This window comes from Mobula birostris, chromosome 12 (assembly GCF_030028105.1).
Source record: "Mobula birostris isolate sMobBir1 chromosome 12, sMobBir1.hap1, whole genome shotgun sequence".
NCBI classification, from domain to species: domain Eukaryota; kingdom Metazoa; phylum Chordata; class Chondrichthyes; order Myliobatiformes; family Myliobatidae; genus Mobula; species Mobula birostris.
In genome coordinates this window covers 102,286,354-102,309,114 of record NC_092381.1, presented here as the reverse complement: position 1 = coordinate 102,309,114, position 22,761 = coordinate 102,286,354, and the positions used below count along the sequence as shown (strand labels likewise).

General features: G+C 45.3%; 1 protein-coding gene across 1 annotated transcript in view; it reads right to left on the bottom strand.

Moving 5' to 3' along the window:
• The window catches only part of tnr (tenascin R (restrictin, janusin)), a 165,619-nt gene extending 144,378 nt beyond the window's left edge, over window positions 1–21,241 (bottom strand). The window contains exons 1-3 of the mRNA XM_072274562.1: window positions 20,821–21,241; window positions 9,368–9,871; window positions 4,239–4,354 (exon numbers count right to left, since the gene is read on the bottom strand). Coding sequence (XP_072130663.1) covers window positions 4,239–4,354; window positions 9,368–9,871; window positions 20,821–21,241 — 1,041 coding nt within the window. The remainder of the gene's footprint in view (window positions 1–4,238; window positions 4,355–9,367; window positions 9,872–20,820) is intronic.
• Between the last annotated feature and the right edge of the window lie 1,520 nt (window positions 21,242–22,761).

Sequence of the window (22,761 nt, the reverse complement as noted above, 5' to 3'; positions counted from 1 at the left end):
AGTTGTCATGAACTATTGTTTGAGCTCCACGAAGGCAGCCTCCACTTCAGAATCCAAACAAAAGGGCCCGTGGATCTCATGGTTGGTGCTGTCAGCAGAGCCGCCACTGAGCTGAAGTTTCTGATGAACTTTCGGTAAAAGTTAGCAAATCCCAGGAATTGTTGGACTTGTTGTCTGGAGCCAGCTTATCTGCCCTTGAAGGCAGGACTGGGTTTCCTGGAGGCTCCATATTACTCTGAACAATGTCTGACCCCTCTTCAGCTGGTGGTCTTTGGGGAGTCTAGTGGTCAGAACACCTAGCTGAAAATATACCGTCTTGCAGTGACTGGACAATGCAACGATCCTCTCTTCCTTCCAATTCATAGAAGGGTTATGCTGGGACAGCCAAGGGTGCCTGAGGATCAGGGATATGTGAGGAGACTCAATGCTATAGACACTAATGTCCTACACGTGATCCTCTACCCTCATCCACGGGACCAATGTCTACTGCCTAATCTATCTGGAACCAAGCGGATGGACATTCAAGGCAGTTGCAGGCATGGGCTGCTTCAACTCCTGCAGATACGTTCTAAGCCGATGGGCGGTTCCCAAGACCAGGAAGTTTCCAGCTGCTCCAGAGTTCAAAAAAGCGTTCACCTCTCATTGGTTCATACCCTAGGAGATCTCCGCCTTCAGCACGACACCAGAAACCATGGGGTTTGAAGCAGTGGCTGCTACCGTCACAGTCCTCCCAACACTGGAGTTCTCCCAACGATCAGAACCTCTACGTCCTCCGCTGGCTCTTCCAAGACAAGGGCATTCTCAGTCTGTGGTAGTATAGTGTGGCCAAGGCCTTCCCATTCCAGCCACTCTCTTAGGCCATGGTCCGAAACTCGATAGCATAGTCAGCCTCTGACCGCCTACTGTCGAATCTTCATCAGACGGTCCGAGACTCGGCTGACTCTGGCGGGGTGATGGAACATCATCCTCATGGTGGCCATGAATTCCACCAAATCTGAACAAATCTCTGACCTGAGTTCCCAATATATGGTGGCCCAAGCCAGGGCTTCTCCAGCCAGGAGAGAGAGATAATGAAGACCACCTTTCCATGCTCCAAAGGGAACTGGGCTGGCTGGAGTTCCAACACTAAAGAGCATTGAATGAGGAAGCCTTGGCAAGACACCAGGTCACTGTCAAATCTCTTTGGGGTTGGACGATATAATGGCTCTGCACAGCCACGAAATGGCTCTGGATTCTTCCTTGTGAAAGCTGGCAAACAGCTACCGAGAGACCATGTATCTCCAGACTCTGTCTGGAAATCTCTCAGTGGCTGGTCACACTGGATGAAAGACTGATACCCCGTTGGATCCATACTGACTTAGTCATACTGTGACGAGAGTCCTTGGCGAGGATGGTTTGGACCCAAATGCTGGAGTATCTGAGGTTAGGATTGAGACATGGAATAAAACTGGATTGAGAACTGATCACAGAAGAAAACGCTAGGCGATATCTCTGGTTGGGCTTAGGACTGAGCACTGAGGTGACCTTTAAATACTCAATTTATGAAAAAGGTGAATGGTATGCTGGCATTTATAGCGAGAGGATTCGAGTACAGAAGCAGGGAGGTACTACTGCAGTTGTACAAGGCCTTGGTGAGACCACACCTGGAGTATTGTGTGTAGTTTTGGTCCCCTAATCTGAGGAAAGACATCCTTGCCATAGAGAGAGTACAAAGGAGGTTCACCAGATTGATTCCTGGGATGGCAGGATTTTCATATGAAGAAAGACTGGATGAACTAGGCTTGTACTCATTGGAATTTAGAAGATTGACGGGGGGATCTGATTGAAACGTATAAAATCCTAAAGGGATTGGACAGGCTAGATGCAGGAAGATTGTTCCCGATGTTGAGGAAGTCCAGAATGAGGGATCACAGTTTGAGGATAAAGGGGAAGCCTTTTAGGACTGAGATTAGGAAAAACTTCTTCACACAGAGAGTGGTGAATCTGTGGAATTCTCTGCCACAGGAAACAGTTGAGGCCGGTTCATTGGCTATATTTAAGAGGGAGTTAGATATGGCCCTTGTGGCTACGGGGATCAGGGGGTATGGAGGGAAGGCAGGTGCAGGGTTCTGAGTTGGATGATCAGCCATGATCATATTAAATGGCGATGCAGGCTCGAAGGGCCGAATGGCCTACTCCTGCACCTATTTTCTATGTTTCTATGCTACTATGACAGGCCAAAACACGATTGCCAATTAGCAGGGTAGTCCTGAATCTTCCCGAGAAGACTCCAGAGAGTTAGAGTGACTAAACACCGGAAGGTGGCATGGTTGGGTGCATGTTGTAACACTGTCTTTATCTGTGACTTAGTGTTACTGCAAAGGAACATTTTCTCATCTTTTCAGCCTCTCTGATCTACAGTTAAAAGTCCTCAGCCACCCACCCACCTTGGGCCACTGAGTGCTATTGTGACACAACTACATACAGGTTTCTCTCGCCATCCGAAGGTAAAGTGTTCCTATGAAACGGTTCGTAAGCCGGAATGTCATAAAGCGAAGAAGCAATTACCATTTATTTATATGGGAAAACTTTGTGAGCGTTCGCAGACCCAAAAATAACCTACCAAATCATGCCAAATAACGCATAAAACCTAAAATAACAGTAACATATAGTAAAAGCAGGAATGATATGATAAATACACAGCCTATATAATGTAGAAATACTTCTCTACAACGATTGCCTGCACAGATCTGCATAGCGAAAATCTCACGCAAGCGCTCTCGGCAGAAAATCTCACGCAAGTGCTGTTGGCATTAATGCGCTCTCCATTAACCTTTAAACTATGAAGCTGACAAATCTACCAAATAACACGTAAAAATACACAGCCTATATAAAGTGGAAATAATGTATGTACAGTGTATTATCACTTACCGGAATTGGGAAAACAGCGCAGAGCACACTGATGATGGTGTGTTAGACTGAGTCATCGCAGGCTGGGTTGTGCAGTGGCCCCCACCCTCCAGTCCGCCCACCTAATACATTGCGCGAAGAACGCAGCGGTAGCCAGGAGGCACACAGCACATCTTTAAGAAAAAAGCCGAAATAAACATGCTAATTAATTAGGTGCTGCCCGGCACGTAAATGTCGGCGCAGATCAGAGGCGTTTGCGGATTGCATCGCCTCTGATCTGGGCCACAATTACGTGCTAGGCGGCACCTAATTAATTAGCATGTTTATTTCGGCTTTTTTCTTAAAGATGTGCTGTGTGCCTCCCGGCTACCGCTGCATTTTCCGCGAATCGGTACAGTATCTGTCCGGGGCCCGGGGGTTGGGGTGGTGGGACACTGGGGGTCATCTCATCGTCTATCAGGGCAGGCAGCTCATCTTCTCCTATGACTGCGCGCCTTGATGTCGAAGGCTGAGGTTCGTCGTCTGCTGTGGCTGATGTGGAAGACTTGCTTGACAGCTGAGCCTCGCGCATTTTTCTATCACACAGTTCTTTGTGAGCACTCAAACCATCCTGCAAATATCCCCTAAACCTACGTACCCTTTCAAAATTAAAATCGTACTTTATCATTGCAGCGAAAATCTCATGCAGTTGCTGGACGACTTCACTTTCAGTCCATTCGCTACTGAATTCGGTTTCGATTGTTATCCTTTCCTCTTCCAATTGCATCAGCTCTTCATCTGTCAGTTCTTGGTCATCGGATACCAAAACCTTTTCAGCATCATCTTCGTCAGCTTCCACAAGTCAAACTGACTTTGTCCTTGCTTTGTTCATCACGATCAAAACGCTTAATTAAGTCTAGCTTTACACTAAATGTAACACCCTTATGAGCTCTTTCAGGCTTTCCAACACCTTAGAACTCACCTTGCTAACGGCTGCTCAATGCAACATGTTTAAGCAATGCCGGCGAGAATCCGGGGGAGAGCAGATGCTTGGGGGAAAGCAGCTGCTCGGGGCACGCGCTGCCTTTTATCACGCGCTGATTTTTTATCGTGCGCTGCCTTTCTTCATAACAGTGAAAACACCTTCTGTTAGCGAAAACAGGGTACTAATGTAGGTCTTTCATAACAGTGAGGTTTCGTAAAGCGAACGTTCGAAAAGCGGGGGACACCTGTACAGTGTTCAGGTACAAAGAGACAAGGAAGTGATGGACAAGTACAAGAGCTGGCCTTGGGTCGCAGGCACTGGGTCTGATGGGTGCAGGGTCACTAGATGTCTGAGAGAATGAGTGAAGTGGCTGAGTGCGACTTACCTTTGCAATGAAACTGATTTCCCAAGCATCAGATGTGAACTGGAAAGGGTCCCACTGTAACTCCACTGCTGTCTCCGTAACAGACTTGAAGCGAAGTCCTTGAGGAGTAGGCAGATCTTGGGGAGATACCAGAGATTAGTCTGAGCTCACAAGGACTACATCTTTCAGGCTTTCTGGCAACAAGGTCACATTCCAAATAGAGAGTATTTACATGTTTTGTTTTACCTGTAGTCACTAACCACAGGAAAGGCTTGTAATTTCCTTTATGTACATCAGCCACTTCCTGTGTCAGTGCTGAGGTAATTTACGAAATAGACAGTAAGCTTGTTCATTTGCAGGATGCCAGCATTTATTGTCCATCCCTAATTGCCCCTGATTGAGAAGGCAGTGGTGAGTTGAACACATTGGTGGGTCTGGAGATTGGTAAGGATGGCAGATTTCTTTCCTTTACTGACAATTTGAGGACCTGATCTAATGTTATCATAACCTAGAGGTTCTGAGCCTTTTGCTGAGACAAACTTTATTTATTTACCAGGTGAACTTAAATTCCATGTTGCCGCAGTGGGATTTGAACACGTGGCTCTGAGACAATGGCCCAGAATGCTGATTGTTAGTCCAGTAACAAGTCTGGTTCATGCAACAGCTGGATCTGATGGAACTTACTTTTCAGAAAGAAAATAAATCACAAGAACAGGTTACAGTCTCATGGAATGCCCCATAATGGGTTTCAGGCTCTTGTCAATATTCCTGCTGTTATTTGTACATTTGGTGAAAGGAGCTGTTCCAAAGAAATGGCTGAGAGGAGGGAAGAGTTTTAGGAACAGAATTTCAGAGGTTCGGGCTGAGACAGCTGAAGACACAGAGAACAATGGGAACATGCCAGAATTAGAGTTGCACAGACAACCCGAAGACCGCAAGGTTGGACAAGGTAACGGAAATGAGAAGAGAAATACTGGAAAGGGATTTGCAAGATGGAATGAAAAATAAAAATGAAAGCAGTGTTTAATGGTGATGCAGCAAAAGGGTGGTGAGGGACTAAACGTTGGTGAGGGTTCGAAGGCAGGTCGCAGAGTGTTAGGCACTCTTTTGAACGGTGAGAGAGTGGCCAAGTCAGCTTTGGAGCAGATGAGGCCACATTTAATATGGTGGAAGAAGCTCATACAGGCCAGGACGGAGACAAGTGAACAGCGAGGCAAGAGTTCATCAAATTCAACTCTAGAGAATAGTCTCTCTCAGCTTCAGACTGGCAGAGGCGGGTATATAATGAGAGGGTTGCAGAAGCGATTTGTAGGATAGATATGAAATGAAGGGTTCAGCTTTCTGTTGTGAGAAAGGTGGGATGAAACAACATTGTTCCACTTTTCATTTGCACATCCAGGAAGAATTTCAGGCCCTGCAGTCCACCTCGTCCATACCATTTACTAGCGGTTAACCCAAAGAGTTCTACGCCTTGCTGATTCAAAGTGTTTGCCATTACACTTCCTAAGTTTTGTGAGCGTCTCCATCATTTCCTTGGCAGGATGATTCAGATTCCAACCATCCTATCAGTGAAAAGAAATCTTGCTCAGATCCCTTTTAAAAGACTTAGCCCTTACCTAACCTTAAGCCTTCCAGTTGTAGAAAGGGAAGGAGCTCAATTATAATCACAAACCATATGATCACCAGGCTAGTCCTATTTTCCTGCATGTGGCCACGTCCCTCCAGGTGTTTCTTAAATGATATCATTGTACCTGCCTCAACCACTTCCTTGGACTACACTCCGCCCTCTGAAAAAATTACCCCTCAAGACTCTTTTAAAACCTTTTCCCTCTCACTCTATATCTATGCCCCCTAGTTTTGGGAGGGGGAACTGTTACTATTCACCTTACCTTCCTCTCACATTTCTAAAACATCACACCTCATTCCATGGGATGAGGATACAGTCTGACCAATTAACTCAGGCCCTCTAGCCTGGCAACATCTTTCTGCACTCTTTTCAGTTTAGTCATGTTTTCCCTAATATCTGGGTGACCAAATTTCTGTACAGTACTCCATGGGGCCTCATTGATGATTTACACAACTACAACATAACGTCCTATTACTCATTGCCCTGGCTGATGAATGCCAACTTGCTTAAGTACCTTTTTTCAGCACTCTGTCTACCCGCAATGAAACTTTCAATGAGCTATGCACTCCTGGATCCCTCTGTTCCATTACATCTCTATCTTTCCACCCCTCACCTACACTTGTAATAATTTTGTACACCTCTGCCAGACCCCTCCTTTGCTTCTCTTAAATGAATCAAACCCATCCTCAACAGTCTCTCCTCTGAACTGAAACACTCCATCCCAAGCAACATCTTGGTGAATCTCCTCTGCACGCTCTGCAGTGTGACACATCCTTCCTTTAGTACAGGGACCGGAACTGCACACCGTATTTCAGATGTTTTATAACACATCAAACTCTCCCTGCTCTTATCTTCTATGCTTCACCTCATGAAGGCAAGTACTCCATATGATTTTTTTTTTAAATTGCAGATGAAGGAAATCTGAAACAAAAACAGAAAATCTAGTAAAAACAAACCTCAGCTGGTCAAACACCATTTATGGAGAGATAAGCAAGGACTTGGGTCAGACTAGGAAGGGGAGTGAGAGAGAGATAGGTTCATCTTCCGTAGGAGAGAAGGCACGGGATGACTTAAGATGGCATAATGGCAGTAATTACCCACAGATGGAGAAGCAAGAAAATACAGAAGCTGGAAATAGAAGCAACAATCTGCTGGAGGGACTCAGCAGCCTGAGCAGGGTTGCAGGGTCTGTGGAGGTGTGTGTGTGTGTGTTGGTGGCGTTGGGAGGTTGGGAGAGGAACTCTTTATCCGTCAGGACTGCATTACTGGCAGATGAAGTGGGTCATTGATGTCATGGCACTGGGACCTGTCCCACAGGCTGCACTTAACAAGCTGAAGAAAAGCTCAGGAAATGGAAGATGTTTTCCCCACCTTCTCTCCCGGAAAACCAGCTTATTTAGTGGAACCAGGTGACCATCAGATCTTATTCAGTATTGTTAATAGTGTACTTAGGCATCCATCCGGGTAATGCTAGAATAGTTGTCTGTGCCTTTAAGGGAGATGGTGATGTAATTATGCACACGCGGGATAGTGGGGAGACCATTTTGCTTTCTGCAAAAGACGTAGTAGGGCATTGGAATTGGGTTCCTCCCAGAGTGTGCTGGGCATGGTGAGGAAAGATTTCCACGAGTGAAGGAATCAATGCTGGGTAGCATGGCTTATACCAAGTTCCTCACCATCCAAGTAGGATTGCCACTATCGTATTAGTACCGTATTAGCTCTGGCATTTTTAGTTTCTCAGTTTACTTATTCAGTTCTGACAAAAAATTACAGACCCCAAAGTATTGACTCTTCTGCTGCCTGGCCTAATGAATTTTTCCAACATTTTCTGATTTTGTTTCATGTATACCATTTTCACCACCTCACTTAGTGTGCTGACACCTTCAGTGATCCTTCAACGTGAACACTAAAATCCCCCACTTCCTCAAAACTCCTTAATGCCCCACCATTCATTGTGAATGCAATTTTGTCAGGATTAGATTCCAACTACCATTGTAACCAGTGAACAACTGATTAGATCCTTCCTATAAGTTTGAGACTGTTCTTCTCATCATCAGACAAACCATCAATTTTTGCCTCATCTACAGATGGATCAAAATGACATAGAAATCTACAGCACATTACAGTCCCTTCGGCCCACAATGTTGTGCAGACCATGCAACCTACATGACGAGCTGAACAATTTTATATCACAAATTACCCAATGATTCATTATTTCCTGGACTACTTTAAATGAATAACCAGTGCCATTTTTGAAAGCATTGGGATTTATTTTAAAACTGTGACAGGTAAAGTTTCAGGACTGATGTGACACCGCTCTATCAGGAGATTACAGATTTTCACATGTGCAAATATCTGTGCAATCATATTTAACCCAAAAAAGTGTATTGGTGTAAAGATGCACATGTACAAAGGTGTGTAAATTCATTTCAAGCGGTTTGTAAAATGGGTCCTTGATTTCAACTGATGATTTTCTGATTTAAATGGAGAAAGTACGAGGTGATGCTTAGAGGAAAGAGAAGGCAAGGTAATGTTTTAGGTCAAAAACTTTTCATCAGAACAACTTCTCATCCTCCTTCAGGGCAGACTGTACCCTTCCAGATTCACTTCACATATGTAACTCAGCTTGTCTATCTGCAGGGGAACTGGCTATTTCTATAGTAACAAACCATGATCCATATTGGCTTAGCCCTTCTCTTTCCATTCAGACACCCCGACCAGCTGGCCACAGTTTGCAGCCCTACTATGAGTATCACATTGCCCTGCATTGTTTTTATTGTCACCCTCAAAGTGCCCCATCATTTACAACTTTACCCCCACCCACACCAGTTTCTCTGGCCTTACCCTACTACAGACTATTCATCCCTCTCCCATCTTCTCTCCAGCTTGTTTTCTCTCTCCTAGCTGCCCAACCTGTTAAGTATTTCCAGCATTTTCTGTTCCTATTTATTTCAGATTTCCATTGTCGGAGTATTTTCAATGATTTCGAGGTTATGTTGGGAGTGTACATGACTCTAGTTGGACTCCCGCCTGAGCATTGTTCACAGTTCAGCTCAGTGTGTTCCAGGGATGATCTGACTGCACTTGAGAGGGTGCAGAGGAGACTCACGGCACGCTGTCAGGATGGAAAGTTCCAGCTTTGAGGAGAGGTTTAATCAGCTGGGGTTGTTTTCTTTTAACTACAGGAAACTGAGGGTAGACTCACCTACGTGGAGTAAATAGAGGGGATGTAGCAAAGGGGTCAAATTCCAATTTTACAATAATTAGTAGAGAGATTGGGGGGGATGAGGGGATGTTAAGTGGAAGGGTGAGAGGGGTAGAAATCTCCATCACATTGGAAACGCAATCACTTTTGGATGAGACCTTGAGGACGCTCAGGGCTATGGACCTGATGCTGGAAAGGGTGGCAGTGAACGGTGTAAGCCTTTCACAATTGGCACAGCTATGTCGGAGGCAAAGGCCCTCTGCTGCTGTGAATGTGTGATGACTGCAGCAGCTGCCGTCACACACCGTCCTCCCCCACAAACGCTGGCAGGGCCTCGGTCTGTACCTGTTGCACAGCCTGCTCCAGGGAAGCGATCCTGACAGGAACAGTTGCCATGTCTACACTGACTGTTGTTGCTGCAGTTATTCAGGCACCTCAGCTGGTTGCAGTCCTCTCCAGTATAGTCCATGAAGCACAGGCATGTGTCATTCTCACAGTGCCCGTGGCCAGAGCACGCATTGAGGCATTTCAGCTGGCCACAATCTTCACCTTTGTAGGGGTCCTCACAGACACATTCTTCCTGTACACATAGGCCATGCCCACTGCAGTCCCGCAGACATTCTGTGTCATTGCAGTCCTGCCCCGTGTAGCCCTGGTCACAGACGCAGTCCCCATTGACACACACCCCGTGCCCAGAGCAGTTGGTCAAGCAAAGTGGCACCGAGCATCCCTTGCCAGTCCAGCCAACGTCACAGATGCAATCACAAGTCTTCATGCTGAAGTTCCCATGGCCACTGCACAGGGGAGCATAGTCAACTTCACCTGGAGGGGCAGAGAGAGATTGAGAGTGAGTGAGTGAGAGAGAGAGAGTGAGAGTGAGTGAGAGAGAGATAGAGTGAGAGTGAGAGAGAGAGTATGTGTGTAAGAGAGAGAGAGAGAGAGTGAGAGAGATAGAGCAAGAGTGAGTTAGAGAGATATAGAGTGAGAGAGAGATAGAGTGAGAGAGAGAGTATGTGTGTGAGAGAGGGAGAGAGAGCAAATGAGAGTGAGAGAGAGAGAGAGAGAGAGAATGAGAATAATTAAATAAGGGCAGGAGGTTGCTGTAACTAAGAGTGCCTCCTCTCAGAATGGGGGAGGTGATGACTGTCAATGTCACCTGCCTGTCACTCAATGAACATTTGATGCATTCTTGAAATGTCATGGATTTATACAGCACCCGAACAGGCCCTGTGGCCCAACTCATCCATGCTGACAAGTTGTCTAACGAGTTCGACACATTTGCCCATGTTTGGTCGATATCCCTCCAGACCTTTACTATCAACGTCCATGCCTGTATCCTAAATACTCTAATTATACACACCTCTACCACTTCTAGCAACTTGTCCCATATACCCACCAATGCTTTATGTGAAAAAGTTGCTCCTCAAGTCCCTTTTTTAAGTCCTCCCCTCTCATCTTAAACCTGTGCCCTCTAGTCTTAGACTCCCCTCCCTGGGAAAAATACTGTGACCATTCACCTTACCTATGCCCTCATGGTATCATAAATCTCTGTTATGACACCCATGCTCCAGAGAAAAAAAGCACCAAGCCTATCCAGTCTCTGCTTAAAATTCAAATCCTCCAATCCCAGCAACATCCTGCGCAGCTTTCCTGCATCTTTTCCACCTTCCATATTCCACCAGAGCTACACACATTACTCTTATTTTTAACTCTTGCTACTTCCCTTTGGTTCTTCATTCTTGCTAGACCCTTGGTTCTCTCATACTTCTGATTGACCAGATAACAACCATGATCAAGATGGCACCAAGCTCCATTGTTCTTCAAGTTGACTTTTAGTTTATGGGGATGGTTTTGCAGAAAGTGTAGTGAGTTAGGGCTTAGGGACAGGGATCAAGGAGAGTTAGAGCTCTGGAACAGTAAATGAAGAATTGGGAGAAGGAGACAGAGGTTGGTGTCCAAGTTGGAGTGCTCTGGAGGTATAGGCCAGCAATGCCCATGGTGAAGGGTTGAGATCAGTGGGTTCTGAGGCCGGAGATCTGTGTTGCTAGGTCTGGAGGCACAAGGTCAGTCAGCGGGTCTGGATGTTAAATGCAAGCGATCGCCAATGACTCATGATCCCCAAGGTCAAAGATCAGTTGGTGGGCCCTGAGGATGAGAGCTGGTGATGCTGAAGGTCAGCAAGTGCTGGGGATGGAGGTCCATGCAGGCAGGTCCAGCAGGAGCTGAAGGCAAAGAAGTATCCTAAAGAGATGATGAGGCAAAAGTGGCTTACAAGGGAAGACAAAGACAACATACAAGCCAAAGAAGGGGCATATAACATAGCAAAAAGCAGTGGGAAGTTAGAGCACTGGGAAGCTTTTAAAAGCCAACAGGAGGCAACTGAAAAAGCAATAAGGAAAAGATGAAATATGAATGTAAGCTAGTCAATAATAGAAAAGATTCTTTCATAAGGTTTTCTTTCAGATATATCAAGAGTAAAAGAGGGGCAAGAGTAGATATTGGATGGCTGGAAAATTACACTGGAGAGGTTATAATGGGGGAATAGGAGATGGTGGTTGAACTTAATAATTACTTTGTATCAGTCTTCATTGTGGAAGATACCAGCAATATACTAGAAATTTGCAAGTGTCAGGGGGCAGAAGTGAGTGTAGTTGCTCTACTAAGTACAAAGTGCTTAGGAAGCTGAAAGATCTTCAGGTATGTAAGTCACCTGGACCAAATGGACAAATTACTTGGATTTTCAGAAAGCCTTTGACAAGGTGAGTCTACTTAACAGGATAAGGACTGCAATACTACACAAAGTGTACTAGGATGGATAGAAGATTGACTGACTGGCAGGAGGAAAAGAATGGGAATAAAGGAGGCCTTTTCTGGTTGGCTGGTGGTGACCAGACTAGCGGTGTTCCAGAGGGGTCAGTGTTGGGACCACTTCTTTTCATGTTAAATGTCAATGATTTGGATGACATAATTGATGGCTTTGTGGCCAAGTGTGCAGACGATACAAAGATGGGTGGAGGGGCAGGTAGGGTTGAGGAAACAAAGACTCTGCAGAAAGATTTAGATAGATTAGGAGAATGGGCAAAGAAATGTCAGAAGAATTATAGTGTTGTGAAGTGTATAGTTGTGCACTTTGGTGGAAGGAAGAAAGGTATAGACTATTTTCTAAACGGGGACAAAAATTCAGAAATCAGGGGTGCAAAGAGACTTGCAGGTCCTTATATGGGATTCCCTGATTAGTTAAGGTATCAAATTTTACAAGGGATACTGCAGAAGATGGTCCTGCTGAAGGACCGCAAATCTTACAAATCAAAATAAAGGGGTGTCCTTTTTGAATGTAGATGAGGAGGTATTTCTTTGCCACAGGCAGCTGTGGAGGCCACGTCTTTATGTATAATTAAGACATAAGTTGATAGGTTCTTGATTGGTCAGCGCACAAAGGGATACGAGGAGAAGGTAAGAGATTGGGGCTGAGAGAGAAATTGGATTGGCCATGATGGGAGCAGAGCAGACTTGATGGGAGAAATGGCCACATTCTGCTCCTATACCTTATGATCTTATACCCCTTCTGTATCCTCTCCTATAGTGAGGTGACAAGGATTGTACGTAATAATCCAGAGGTGGCCTATGTTCCAACATAACTTCCTGATTTTTAGTAAATGCCTTACTAAAATCCATTTACACCACATCTACTGCTCTACCTACATGAATGTGCTTTGTTACCTCTTGAAAGAATTCAACCAGGCCCTTGAGACATGACCTACCCCTCACATAGTTAAGCTAACTATCCCTAATCAGACTGTGCTTGTAAATCCTGTTTCTAAGAATCTTCTCCAATAATTTGCCCATGACTGAAGTAAGACTCACTGGTCTATAATTCCCAGGGTTATCACTATTCCCTTTCCTAAACAAAGGAATAACATTTACCACCATATGGTACCACTCCTGTGGCCAGTGAGGAGGCAAAGGTCATTGCTAAAGGTGCAGCAATCTCTTACTTTGCTTCCTTAGTAACCTGGAGTACATCCTGTCTGGCCCAGGGTACTTATCACTCCTAATATTTTCAAAAAGTTCCAGTACATCCTCCTCCTTAACATGTTCCAGCATATCAGCCTGTTTTACACAGTCCTCACAAACATCAAGATCCTTCTTGTTGAATTCTGAAGCAAAATATTCATATAGGACCTCTCCTTCTCCCCTTACTCCAGGCACGTTTCCTTTTCTCCATCAATCTGTCCACCCTTATTCATGTCATCCTCCTGCTCTTCCTATTATGACGGGGTCCTGAATTACCCCTATGAACTGTGCTCAATTATCCCTATGAAATGTGCTTTAGAAGAAAGAGAGAGACAGACGAAGACTAACTTTTGGACTGTCACTTTAAGGCACGAGAATAACTTTTGGATTTCTGCTCAGTTCGAAAGACAGAGAGCACTGAGTAGCTCATAAGTTGCTATGGTGACCAAGGGTGGCGTTATTTGATGGACAATCGATATTATGATTTTTTTCGGCAGCGTGTTTATACTTCCAAGGACATTTGCCCACTTGTACATTTCTAACACAGTCAAAGGAAGGAAGAGTTATTTGAATGACAGTTGGTACTCAGTACGGTGAGATAAATAGGAGATCAGATGATATAGACCTCAGGCACATATTTTGGACGCTGAATGAGCTTTGTTGTGCCCACAGGAAATGTGGGTTTTTGGAGGATAGATCAGGCGGATTGATCAGTGGCTCTTGCAGTGAGAAAAGGGATTGACCGGTGGGGAGTTGTCCATGTGTCCAACCTTTGCCTGGGTTGATAGCTCCACCACAGAAAAACGGTCCCCTTTGTTGTGGTCACAGTCGGTGATTTTTAAAGGATTTCGGCGGACAACGAGAAGATCGACGGCGTCAGCTCACCTGAAGATTCAAATCTCTCCCTCCCTCTCTCTCCATCATTACTCAACTCAAAATCACAAATTAAACTGAATTAAACTCATCATCATAAGATTGTATCTATTTACCCCAGACTTGAAGAAGCTTGATTTTCATATATTTCCACACTTATTGATTTACTTACTTACATATAATCATTGCTAACCTGTTTGATTTATCTACATTTATATTACTGTATTGCATAGTTACCAATAAATATTATCAGTTAATAGCAATACTGGACTCCAAAGTGATTTCCATCTCTGCTGGTTCTTTAACCCGTCATGGGGTACGTGACACTATACATGTAGAGCACCTTGTGGTTTTCCTTAATTCTACTCGCCAAGGCCTTCTCAAATTCTCCTAAGACCAGTCTTCAGCTCCTTCCTGGCTACTTTGTGACTCTCAAGAGCCTGGTCTGATCCTTGCTTCCTAAACCTTTGGTGAACTTCCTTCTTCCACTTGACAAGATGTTTCACATCTCTAGTCAACCACAATTCCTTTATCCTACCATCCTTTCTCTACCTCAATGGGACAAACCTATCCAGAATCCCTTGCAAAGACTCTCTAAACAACTTCCACATTTCCCAGACTACATTTGTTCATAATTTATGCTACCAAGTTCCTTCCTAATAGCATCATAATTCTCCTTCCCCTGATTAAATACTTTCCCATTCTGTTTGGTCATATCCCTATCTAAGACTATGGTAAATGTCAGGGAAGTGTGGTGATTGTCTTCAAAATGCTCACCCACCAAGAGATCTGTTACCTTACCAGGCTCATTGCCTAGACTCGTGACTTCCCCTCTAGTTGGTGTATCAACATATTGTGTCAGGAAGCCTTCTGGACACAGCTAACAAATGCTGCCTCATCTACAACTTTTGCACTAAGGATATTATGGCAAACTGATGCTATATGCTCCATAATGGTTGTTAAGTTCACAGTGCCAGATGTAATCTGGCCCAAGTTCCTCTGGGAAGCAAGGGAGTTTATGACTGAGGCCTTGAAGCGATTTCTGCCAGAAGACTAGGCAGCAGTTAATGTTGCTGCATTATTTAAGAAGGCAGTAGTGATAAGTCAGGTAACGTCAGGCCACTGTACTTTACAATCAGTTGGATGGAAATTATTCAAGGAAATATAAAGGAATAGGATTTACGTACATTTGGAAAGGCAGTGTCTGATCAGGGAAAACACATTTGGCTTTGTGCAGGGAGATATTGCCTCATTAATTTAGAAACATAGAAACATAGAAAACATACAGCACAATACAGGTCCTTCGGCCCACAAAGCTGTGCTGAACATGTCCCTACCTTAGAACTACCTAGGCTTTACCCATAGCCCTCTATTTTTCCAAGTTCCACGTAGCCATACAGGAGTCTCTTAAAAGACCCTATCATTTCAGCCTCCACTACCACTGCCGGCAGCCCATTCCACGCACTCACCACTCGCTGCGTAAAAAACTTACCCCTGACATCTCCTCTGTACCTACTTCCAAGCACCTTAAAACTATGCCCTCTCATGCTAGCCATTTCAGCCCTGGAGAAAAGCCTCTGACTATCCACACGATCAATGCCTCTCACTATCTTGTACACCTCTATCAGGTCACCTCTCATCCTCCGTTGCTCCAAGGAGAAAAGGCCGAGTTCACTCAACCTATTCTCATAAGGCATGCTCCCCAATCCAGGCAACATTCTTGAAAATCTCCTCTGCACCCTTTCTCTGGTTTCCACATCCTTCCTATAGTGAGGCAACCAGAATTGAGCACAGTACTCCAAGTAGGGTCTGACCAGAGTCCTATATAGCTGCAACATTACCTCTCAGCTCTTAAACTCAATCCCACGATTGATGAAGGTCAACACACCCATATGCCTTCTTAACCACAGAGTCAACCTGCGTAGCAGCTTTGAATGTCCTATGGACTCAGACCCCAAGATTCCTCTGATCTTCTGCACTGCCAAGAGTCTTACCATTAATACTATATTCTGCCATCATATTTGACCTACCAAAATGAACCACCTTACACTTATCTGGGTTGAACTTCATCTGCCACTTCTCAGCCCGGTTTTGCATCCTATCAATGTCCCGTTCTCCATCAATTTACCAACCACAGAAGTAAGACTCACTGGCCTATAATTTCCTGGGCTATCTCTACTCCCTTTCTTGAATATGAGAACAACATCCACAACCCTCCAATCCTACAGAACCTCTCCCGTCCTCATTGATGATGCAAAGATCATCGCCAGAGGCTCAGCAATCTCCTCCCTTATTTCCCACAGTAGTCTGAGGTACATCCCGTCAGGTCCCAGTGACTTATCCAATTTGATGATTTTCAAAAGCTCCAGCACATCCCCTTTCTTAATATCTACATTCTCAAGCTTTTCAGTCCACTGCAAATCAACCCTACAATTGCCAAGAGCCTTTTCCATAGTGAATACTGAAACAAAGTATTCATTAAGTACCTCTACTATTTCCTTCGGTTCCATACACACTTTTCCATTGTCACAATTGATTGGTCCTATTCTCTCACATCTTATCCTCTTGCTCTTCACATAGTTGTAGAATGCCTTGGGGTTTTCCTTAATCCTGTCCGCCAAGGCCTTCTCATGCCCCTTTTGGCTCTCCTAATTTCATTCTTAAGCTCCTTCCTAGACTTATAATTTTCTGGATCTCTATTATTACCTAGTTTTTTGAAGCCTTTGTAAACTCTTCTTTTCTTCTTGACTAGACTTACAATAGCCTTTGTACACCACGGATCTTGTACCCTACCATCCTTTCCATGTCTCATTGGAATGTACCTACTCAGAAACCCATGCAAATATCCCCTGAACATTTGCCACGTTTCTTCCGTACATTTCCCTGAGAACATCTGTTTCCAATTTATGCTTCCAAGTTCCTGTCTGATAGCCTCGTATTTCCCCTTACTCCAATTAAGCTTTTCCTTGACTTGTTTGTTCCTATCCCTCTCTAATGTTATGGTAAAGGAGATAGAATTGTAATCACTATCTCCAAAATGCTCTCCTACTGAGAGATCTGACACCTGACCAAGTTCATTTCCCAATACCAGATCAAGTACAGCCTCTCCTCTTGTAGGCTTATCTACATATTGTGTCAAGAAACCTTCCTGAACACACCTAACAAACTCTACCCCATCTAAACCCCTCGCTCTAGGGAGGTGCCAATCAATATTTTGGAAATTAAAGTCTCCCAACATAACAACCCTATTATTATTATTCTTTTCCAGAATCTGTCTCCCTATCTGCTCCTCAATGTCCCTCTTACTATTGGGTGGTCTATAAAAAACACCCAGTAAGGTTATTGACCCCTTCCTATTCCTAACTTCCACCCACAGAGACTCCTTAGACAACCCCTCCATGACTTCCTCCTTCTCTGCAGCCGTGACACTATCTCTCATCAACAGTGCCATGCCCCACCTCTTTTGCCTCCATCCTTGTCCTTTCTGAAACATCTAAAGCCTGACACTTGAAGTAGCCATTCCTGCCCCTGAGCCATCCAAGTCTCTGTAATGGCCACAACATCATAGCTCCAAGTGCTGATCCACGCTCTAAGCTCATCTGCTTTATTCAGGATACTCCTCGCATTAAAATAGACACATCTCAAACCATCAGATTGAGCGCATCCCTTCTCTATCACCTGCCTATCCTCCCTTTGACACTGTCTCCAAGCTCTCTCTATTTGTGAGCCAACCTCCTTTCCCTCCGTCACTTCAGTTCGGTTCCCACACCCCAGCAATTCTAGTTTAAGCTCTCCCCTATAGCCTTAGCAAACCTTCCCACCAGGATATTGGTCCCTCTTGGATTCAAGTGTAACCCATCCTTTTTGTACAGGTCACACATGCTCCAGAAGAGGTCCCAATGATCCAGGAATCTGAACCCCTGACCCCTGCTCCAATCCCTCAGCCAAGCATTTATCCTCCACCTCACTCTATTCCTATACTCACTGTCACATGGCACAGGCAGTAATCCCGAGATTACTACCTGTGGGCACGTGGCCAAGTGGTTAAGGCATTGGACTAGCAAACTGAAGGTCGTGAGTTCGAGCCCCAGCCAAGGGAACGTGTTGTGTCCTTGAGCAAGGCACTTAATCACACATTGCTCTGCGACAACACTGGTGCCAAGCTGTATGGGTCCTAATGCCCTTCCCTTGGATGACGTTGGTGTCGTGGAGAGGGGAGACTTGCAGCATGGGCATCTGCTGGTCTTCCATACAACCTTGCCCAGGCCTGTGCCCTGGAGAGTGAAGACTTTCCAGGCGCAGATCCATGGTCTCGCAAGACTAACGGATGCCTTTACTTTTTTTACTACCTTTGAGGTCCTGCTTCTCAACTGCCTTCCAAACTCCCTGTAGTCTTTTTTCAGGACCTCCTCCCTTTTCCTACCTATGTCATTGGTACCAATATATACCACGACCTCTGGCTTTGAAGGAGCTTTTGGAGGATGTAACTAAGAAGGGTGATGAAGTCAAGGTGGTTGGTGTTGACTGTGTGGATTTTTAAAGTATTTGACTATTGAATGTTAATGAACAGAGGGACCTTTGAGTTCAAGTCTATTGTTCCTGAGGATTGAAACAGGTTTACTGGCAGTGAAGGCATAAGGCACGCTTGCCTTCATAAGTCAGGGCACACAATATGTACAAACGTAAGTTTGGACATTATATTGCAACTTTACAATAAACTGGTTAGGCCACAATCAGTGTACTGTGTGTATTTCTGGTCGCCATACTCTGGGAAGAACGTGGTTGAGCTGGGAGAGGGTGCAGAAGAGATTCACAAAGACTTACCTAGTTTAGAGGACTTCAGTTATAGAGAGGGAATTGACAAGCTGGGCTTGTCAGGTCTTGGACAGTTAGGTCATATCCTGAGGCTGAAAGGTAACCTGGCAGAGGTATACAAAATTATTGGAGTATATATTCAGAATGCTTGTAGGCCTATCAAAAAAAAAGGACAAATGTTTAAGGTGAGAGGAAGGATTTATAAAGGTGAGCTGAGTGCTGTTTTTATTAATGTTTGCTGCCAGAAGGAGTGGTAAAATTGTATATTACTACATTTTAGAGACACTTCGACATTAAAACAAGCAAAGTGACGAAAGGCCTCAGTTGAAATGGAGGCAAAGGAATTAGTCAGATGGGCAAAAGAGTAGGCGTGGACATGAGGATGCTGAAGATCCGATTCTTTGCTGTGGAACTATATGACGCTATCACTCATAACATCACCACCACTTCCAACACGTCTCTGAAAAAATCACCTATCTGTACAGGAGCCAATGCCTGATTCTTTTGGAAAAATGTAAAGGCTTTAGAGAGGGTGCAGAAGAGATTTACTGATTTGGCTCCCGAGTTATAGATCATTAAATATATGGATAGACTAGGAACTTGCTTGTCCTTAGAACCATAGAGGAGTTCACTTCATGAAAGGAATCAGAGCAGACAAAGAAAGACGCTTCTTATAGATAATAGTCAATTGTACACAGAATTAAAGTGATTGGCAACAGAGCCAAACATGACAAGAAGATCCATCTTATTTGCAGACATTTGCTGGTTAAAGGGCGCCCTGCACTCGTTTGTTTGTTTGTTTATTTATTAAGATTCAGCATGAAAGAGGTCCTTCTGAGCCGCACCACCCAACAGTCCCCCGACTTAGTCCTAGCTTAATCACGGGACCATTTACAATGACCAAATAACCAACCAACTAACACGTCTTGGGACTGTGCCAGGAAACCGGAGCACTGGGAGGAAACCCACGCGGCCACAGGGAGAACGTACAAACTCCTTACAGGCAGCAGTGGGAATTGAACCCAGATCGCTGGTACTGTAAAGCGTTGTGCTAACCCGTACGCTACTGAGCCGCCCCACATTTCCGAAGGCTAGCGAGGGAAACTTGGCAGATTCACTTTCAAAATGTGAATTAATAAAACATACGTATACAAGTGGAGGTAGGAAGTGAAACAATGAGTAGAGGGAGCAAGGGTAGGGAGAGGGAGGGGGAGGTACAGCGGTAAAGTCAAGCATAGGGAGAGGTGGGAGGGGAGCGAGGGTTGGGGAGAGAAGGGATGGGGAGAGAGGGAAGGGGTGAGGGAGAGAAGTGTGGAAGAGAGAGAAGGGAGAACAGATGAGGAAAGGACAGAGCCAGTGAAGTGGCAGGGTAGAGAGAGGTTAATAGTTTAAGGAGTAGTGAAATGAGAAGTGGATAGTTGTGCACATGAGAGAATTGAGTGTTCTGCCAAAGCAAAAGGAAGAATATTGCAGTGTGTAGGGGTCTTCACAGGGGGAGAGTGGAGTGAAGACAGAAGCTGCCAGGGTAGAGTGAGGGGAGCGAAAGGTGTGGGGTGTGCGGATGGGAGAGGAGTGGAAGGAAAGTGGAAAGGGATGTGGGGGAGCAGGAGGAATTGGGAGGGGATCAAGGGGGATGGGGAAAGGGGAGATGGGAGCGAGGGAGGGGTGAAAGTAGGAGAGAGTAAGTTTGTGGAGGGGAGAGGAGAGAAGTGGAGGGGGAGGAAGAGAAGGATTGTGCAGAGGAGGAATAGGAGGGTAGAGGGGAGGGGTGGTGTGAAGGAAAGAGGGAGTGGCTCTGGAGGGGTGCAGTAAGGGATGAGGGGGTAATTGTGAGGAGACATTCTGGGGATGTGGGTCTGCTGTGCTCACGTGGAGTGGTGTTGTGCAGCTTAGGAGTGGACACTCCAGGGGCATAGGAGCAATCTGTGGGATGTCCGCTGGTGGAAGTGTTGATGGGATTTGGTCGGGCTAACGAGGAGTTGTGTAATTCCATTGCTGGGGAGTTGTTGATGGAAGAGATGCTCTGTGCAGGGATCAGGTTCCTGGGGGAGGGAGGGAGGGCTTCATACCTGCTACCGAGCTCTGTGCCGAGTACCCAGTGATGCACTGCTGTCTGAGCAGGGAGACCTCTCTCTCCAGCAGCTCGATACGGTCGATGAGGTTCTTGAGCAGCGAGTTGGTCAGACAATCACAGGCCTGCTGGGGGATGAAGATGTTGTGGGTGAAGCCCACCTGATTCTGCAAACTCTGGTTTTGTTGGAAGTACTCATCGGCGTACCCAGACTTGGAAGGTTTCGTCAGTCCCAGAGCACAGTCCGCACTGACTGAACAGAGCGACTCTTGCGGCATGTTGATGTTGTAGATGTGATTGAAGATGATTGCCTGCTGCTTCAGCAGCATGGTGTGGTTAATCTGATGAACACTGATTGAAGCTTCGGCATCCTTCTGCCATTGTGCCTTAACCAACATCTGATACTTGCCAGAACCCATCAGTGTACTGAGCCAAAGCATCAGAATACCCAAGAGCGGCAACATCTCAGCATGGGTGACTGGGTGCCACCTGGACTGAAGGATGAACTGGATTAGGAGCTGCAAAGCAAAGTTCAGAGTGTCAAACCAAGACCTGGAAACTCCTGCTGAAACTTCACTTCCAAAATGCTCCCAATGTGCCTTTAACCACAGTAATCATTAAGAACACTGTCTGAGAAGGTACTGTCCCTTCTAACCATTGGCCTTTGCCATGCCTCAATTTTCAAATTTGCATTGGTTAAACCCTTCATGACTCTCCTGCAATATCCCTCCACTACACCCCACCCCAATTCCGTCACTAACCTTCCCAGCCCAGCAGTCTAATGAAAGAGCCACTCTGTTCCACATTGGTGCCCAAAGCCAAGCCACTGGCATCCTGACCCATTTCCACCACCCCCCTCCAACCAAGTACAGAGGTCCTGACCCCTGCATCTCCCACTTTAAAGTTCACTATTTCTCTCACTTCTTTTTTAAAATGCTGCTTTACACCAAACCTTAGGCTTCCTGTCTGAGGTGACTCAGTACCAAGTTACTGTGAAGTCACTCAGAACAGTTTTCTGGTGCCACATAAATACAGGGGGCTTTGTCAAAAAGTGGGGTGGGGGAGGTAGATATCAGAGCTCTGCTTCTCTGCAAGTGGGATGTGAGTCACTGAGACAACTTATTCAGACTGCTCCAGAAGGCTCAGTGATATCGGAACTTGTTGAATGCTTCCTTTCTGATAGAAAGTTCGGGCCATCTACCACTTTGCTCAATTATGTTATCTCTGTTTCTTTGTTCTGCTCTTGACAGTCCAAGGAGGAAGAATTTATTTAAACACTGATATAATGCTGTAATCCTATTCCTGGATGAAGAAGCTGTAAGAGAATTACAAGGATCTTTGAAAGAAGAGGATGTGCACACAGCAGTTGGATGCCTGCCTGTTTCATTCCCCAGCACCTGCTCTGACCCAGTACTGTAATACTGCCCCCATTCTCAGCTTCCTCTAAGGGGACTGGCACCAAAATCATCAGCAGGCAAATCGGACTGACTGGTGCCTCTCATTCCCAGCTTCAATAGTGTGGGCACACACGGCCTGGACAGTTTCACAATCAAATCAATCACACCTATGACACTGAGAAAATAATCTCCCGCGAACTGGATCATCACAAATAGCCTGATAACAAACAAGCTGAGAAAGATTAGAACAAGGTATGTGAAAAGAAATCAGTGTTGGCTGCAGACATACACAATACTCACAGTTTGAAGGGAATGACTCACTTCTTTCCAGTAATGGGAGGAAGAAAACAGTAGAACCTACAAAGGGATAAAGGTAATTGGGTGAGTACACAGCATGGGAAGGTGTCAAATGATACATTTTGACTGGTGGAGTGTAAAGAGATTAGGTTTAAATGAAGAGGGCATATTTAGAGTCGTTGAGTCACAGAAAAGTACAGTACAGAAACAGGCCCTTCAGCCCATCTAGTCCATGCTAAAGTTAT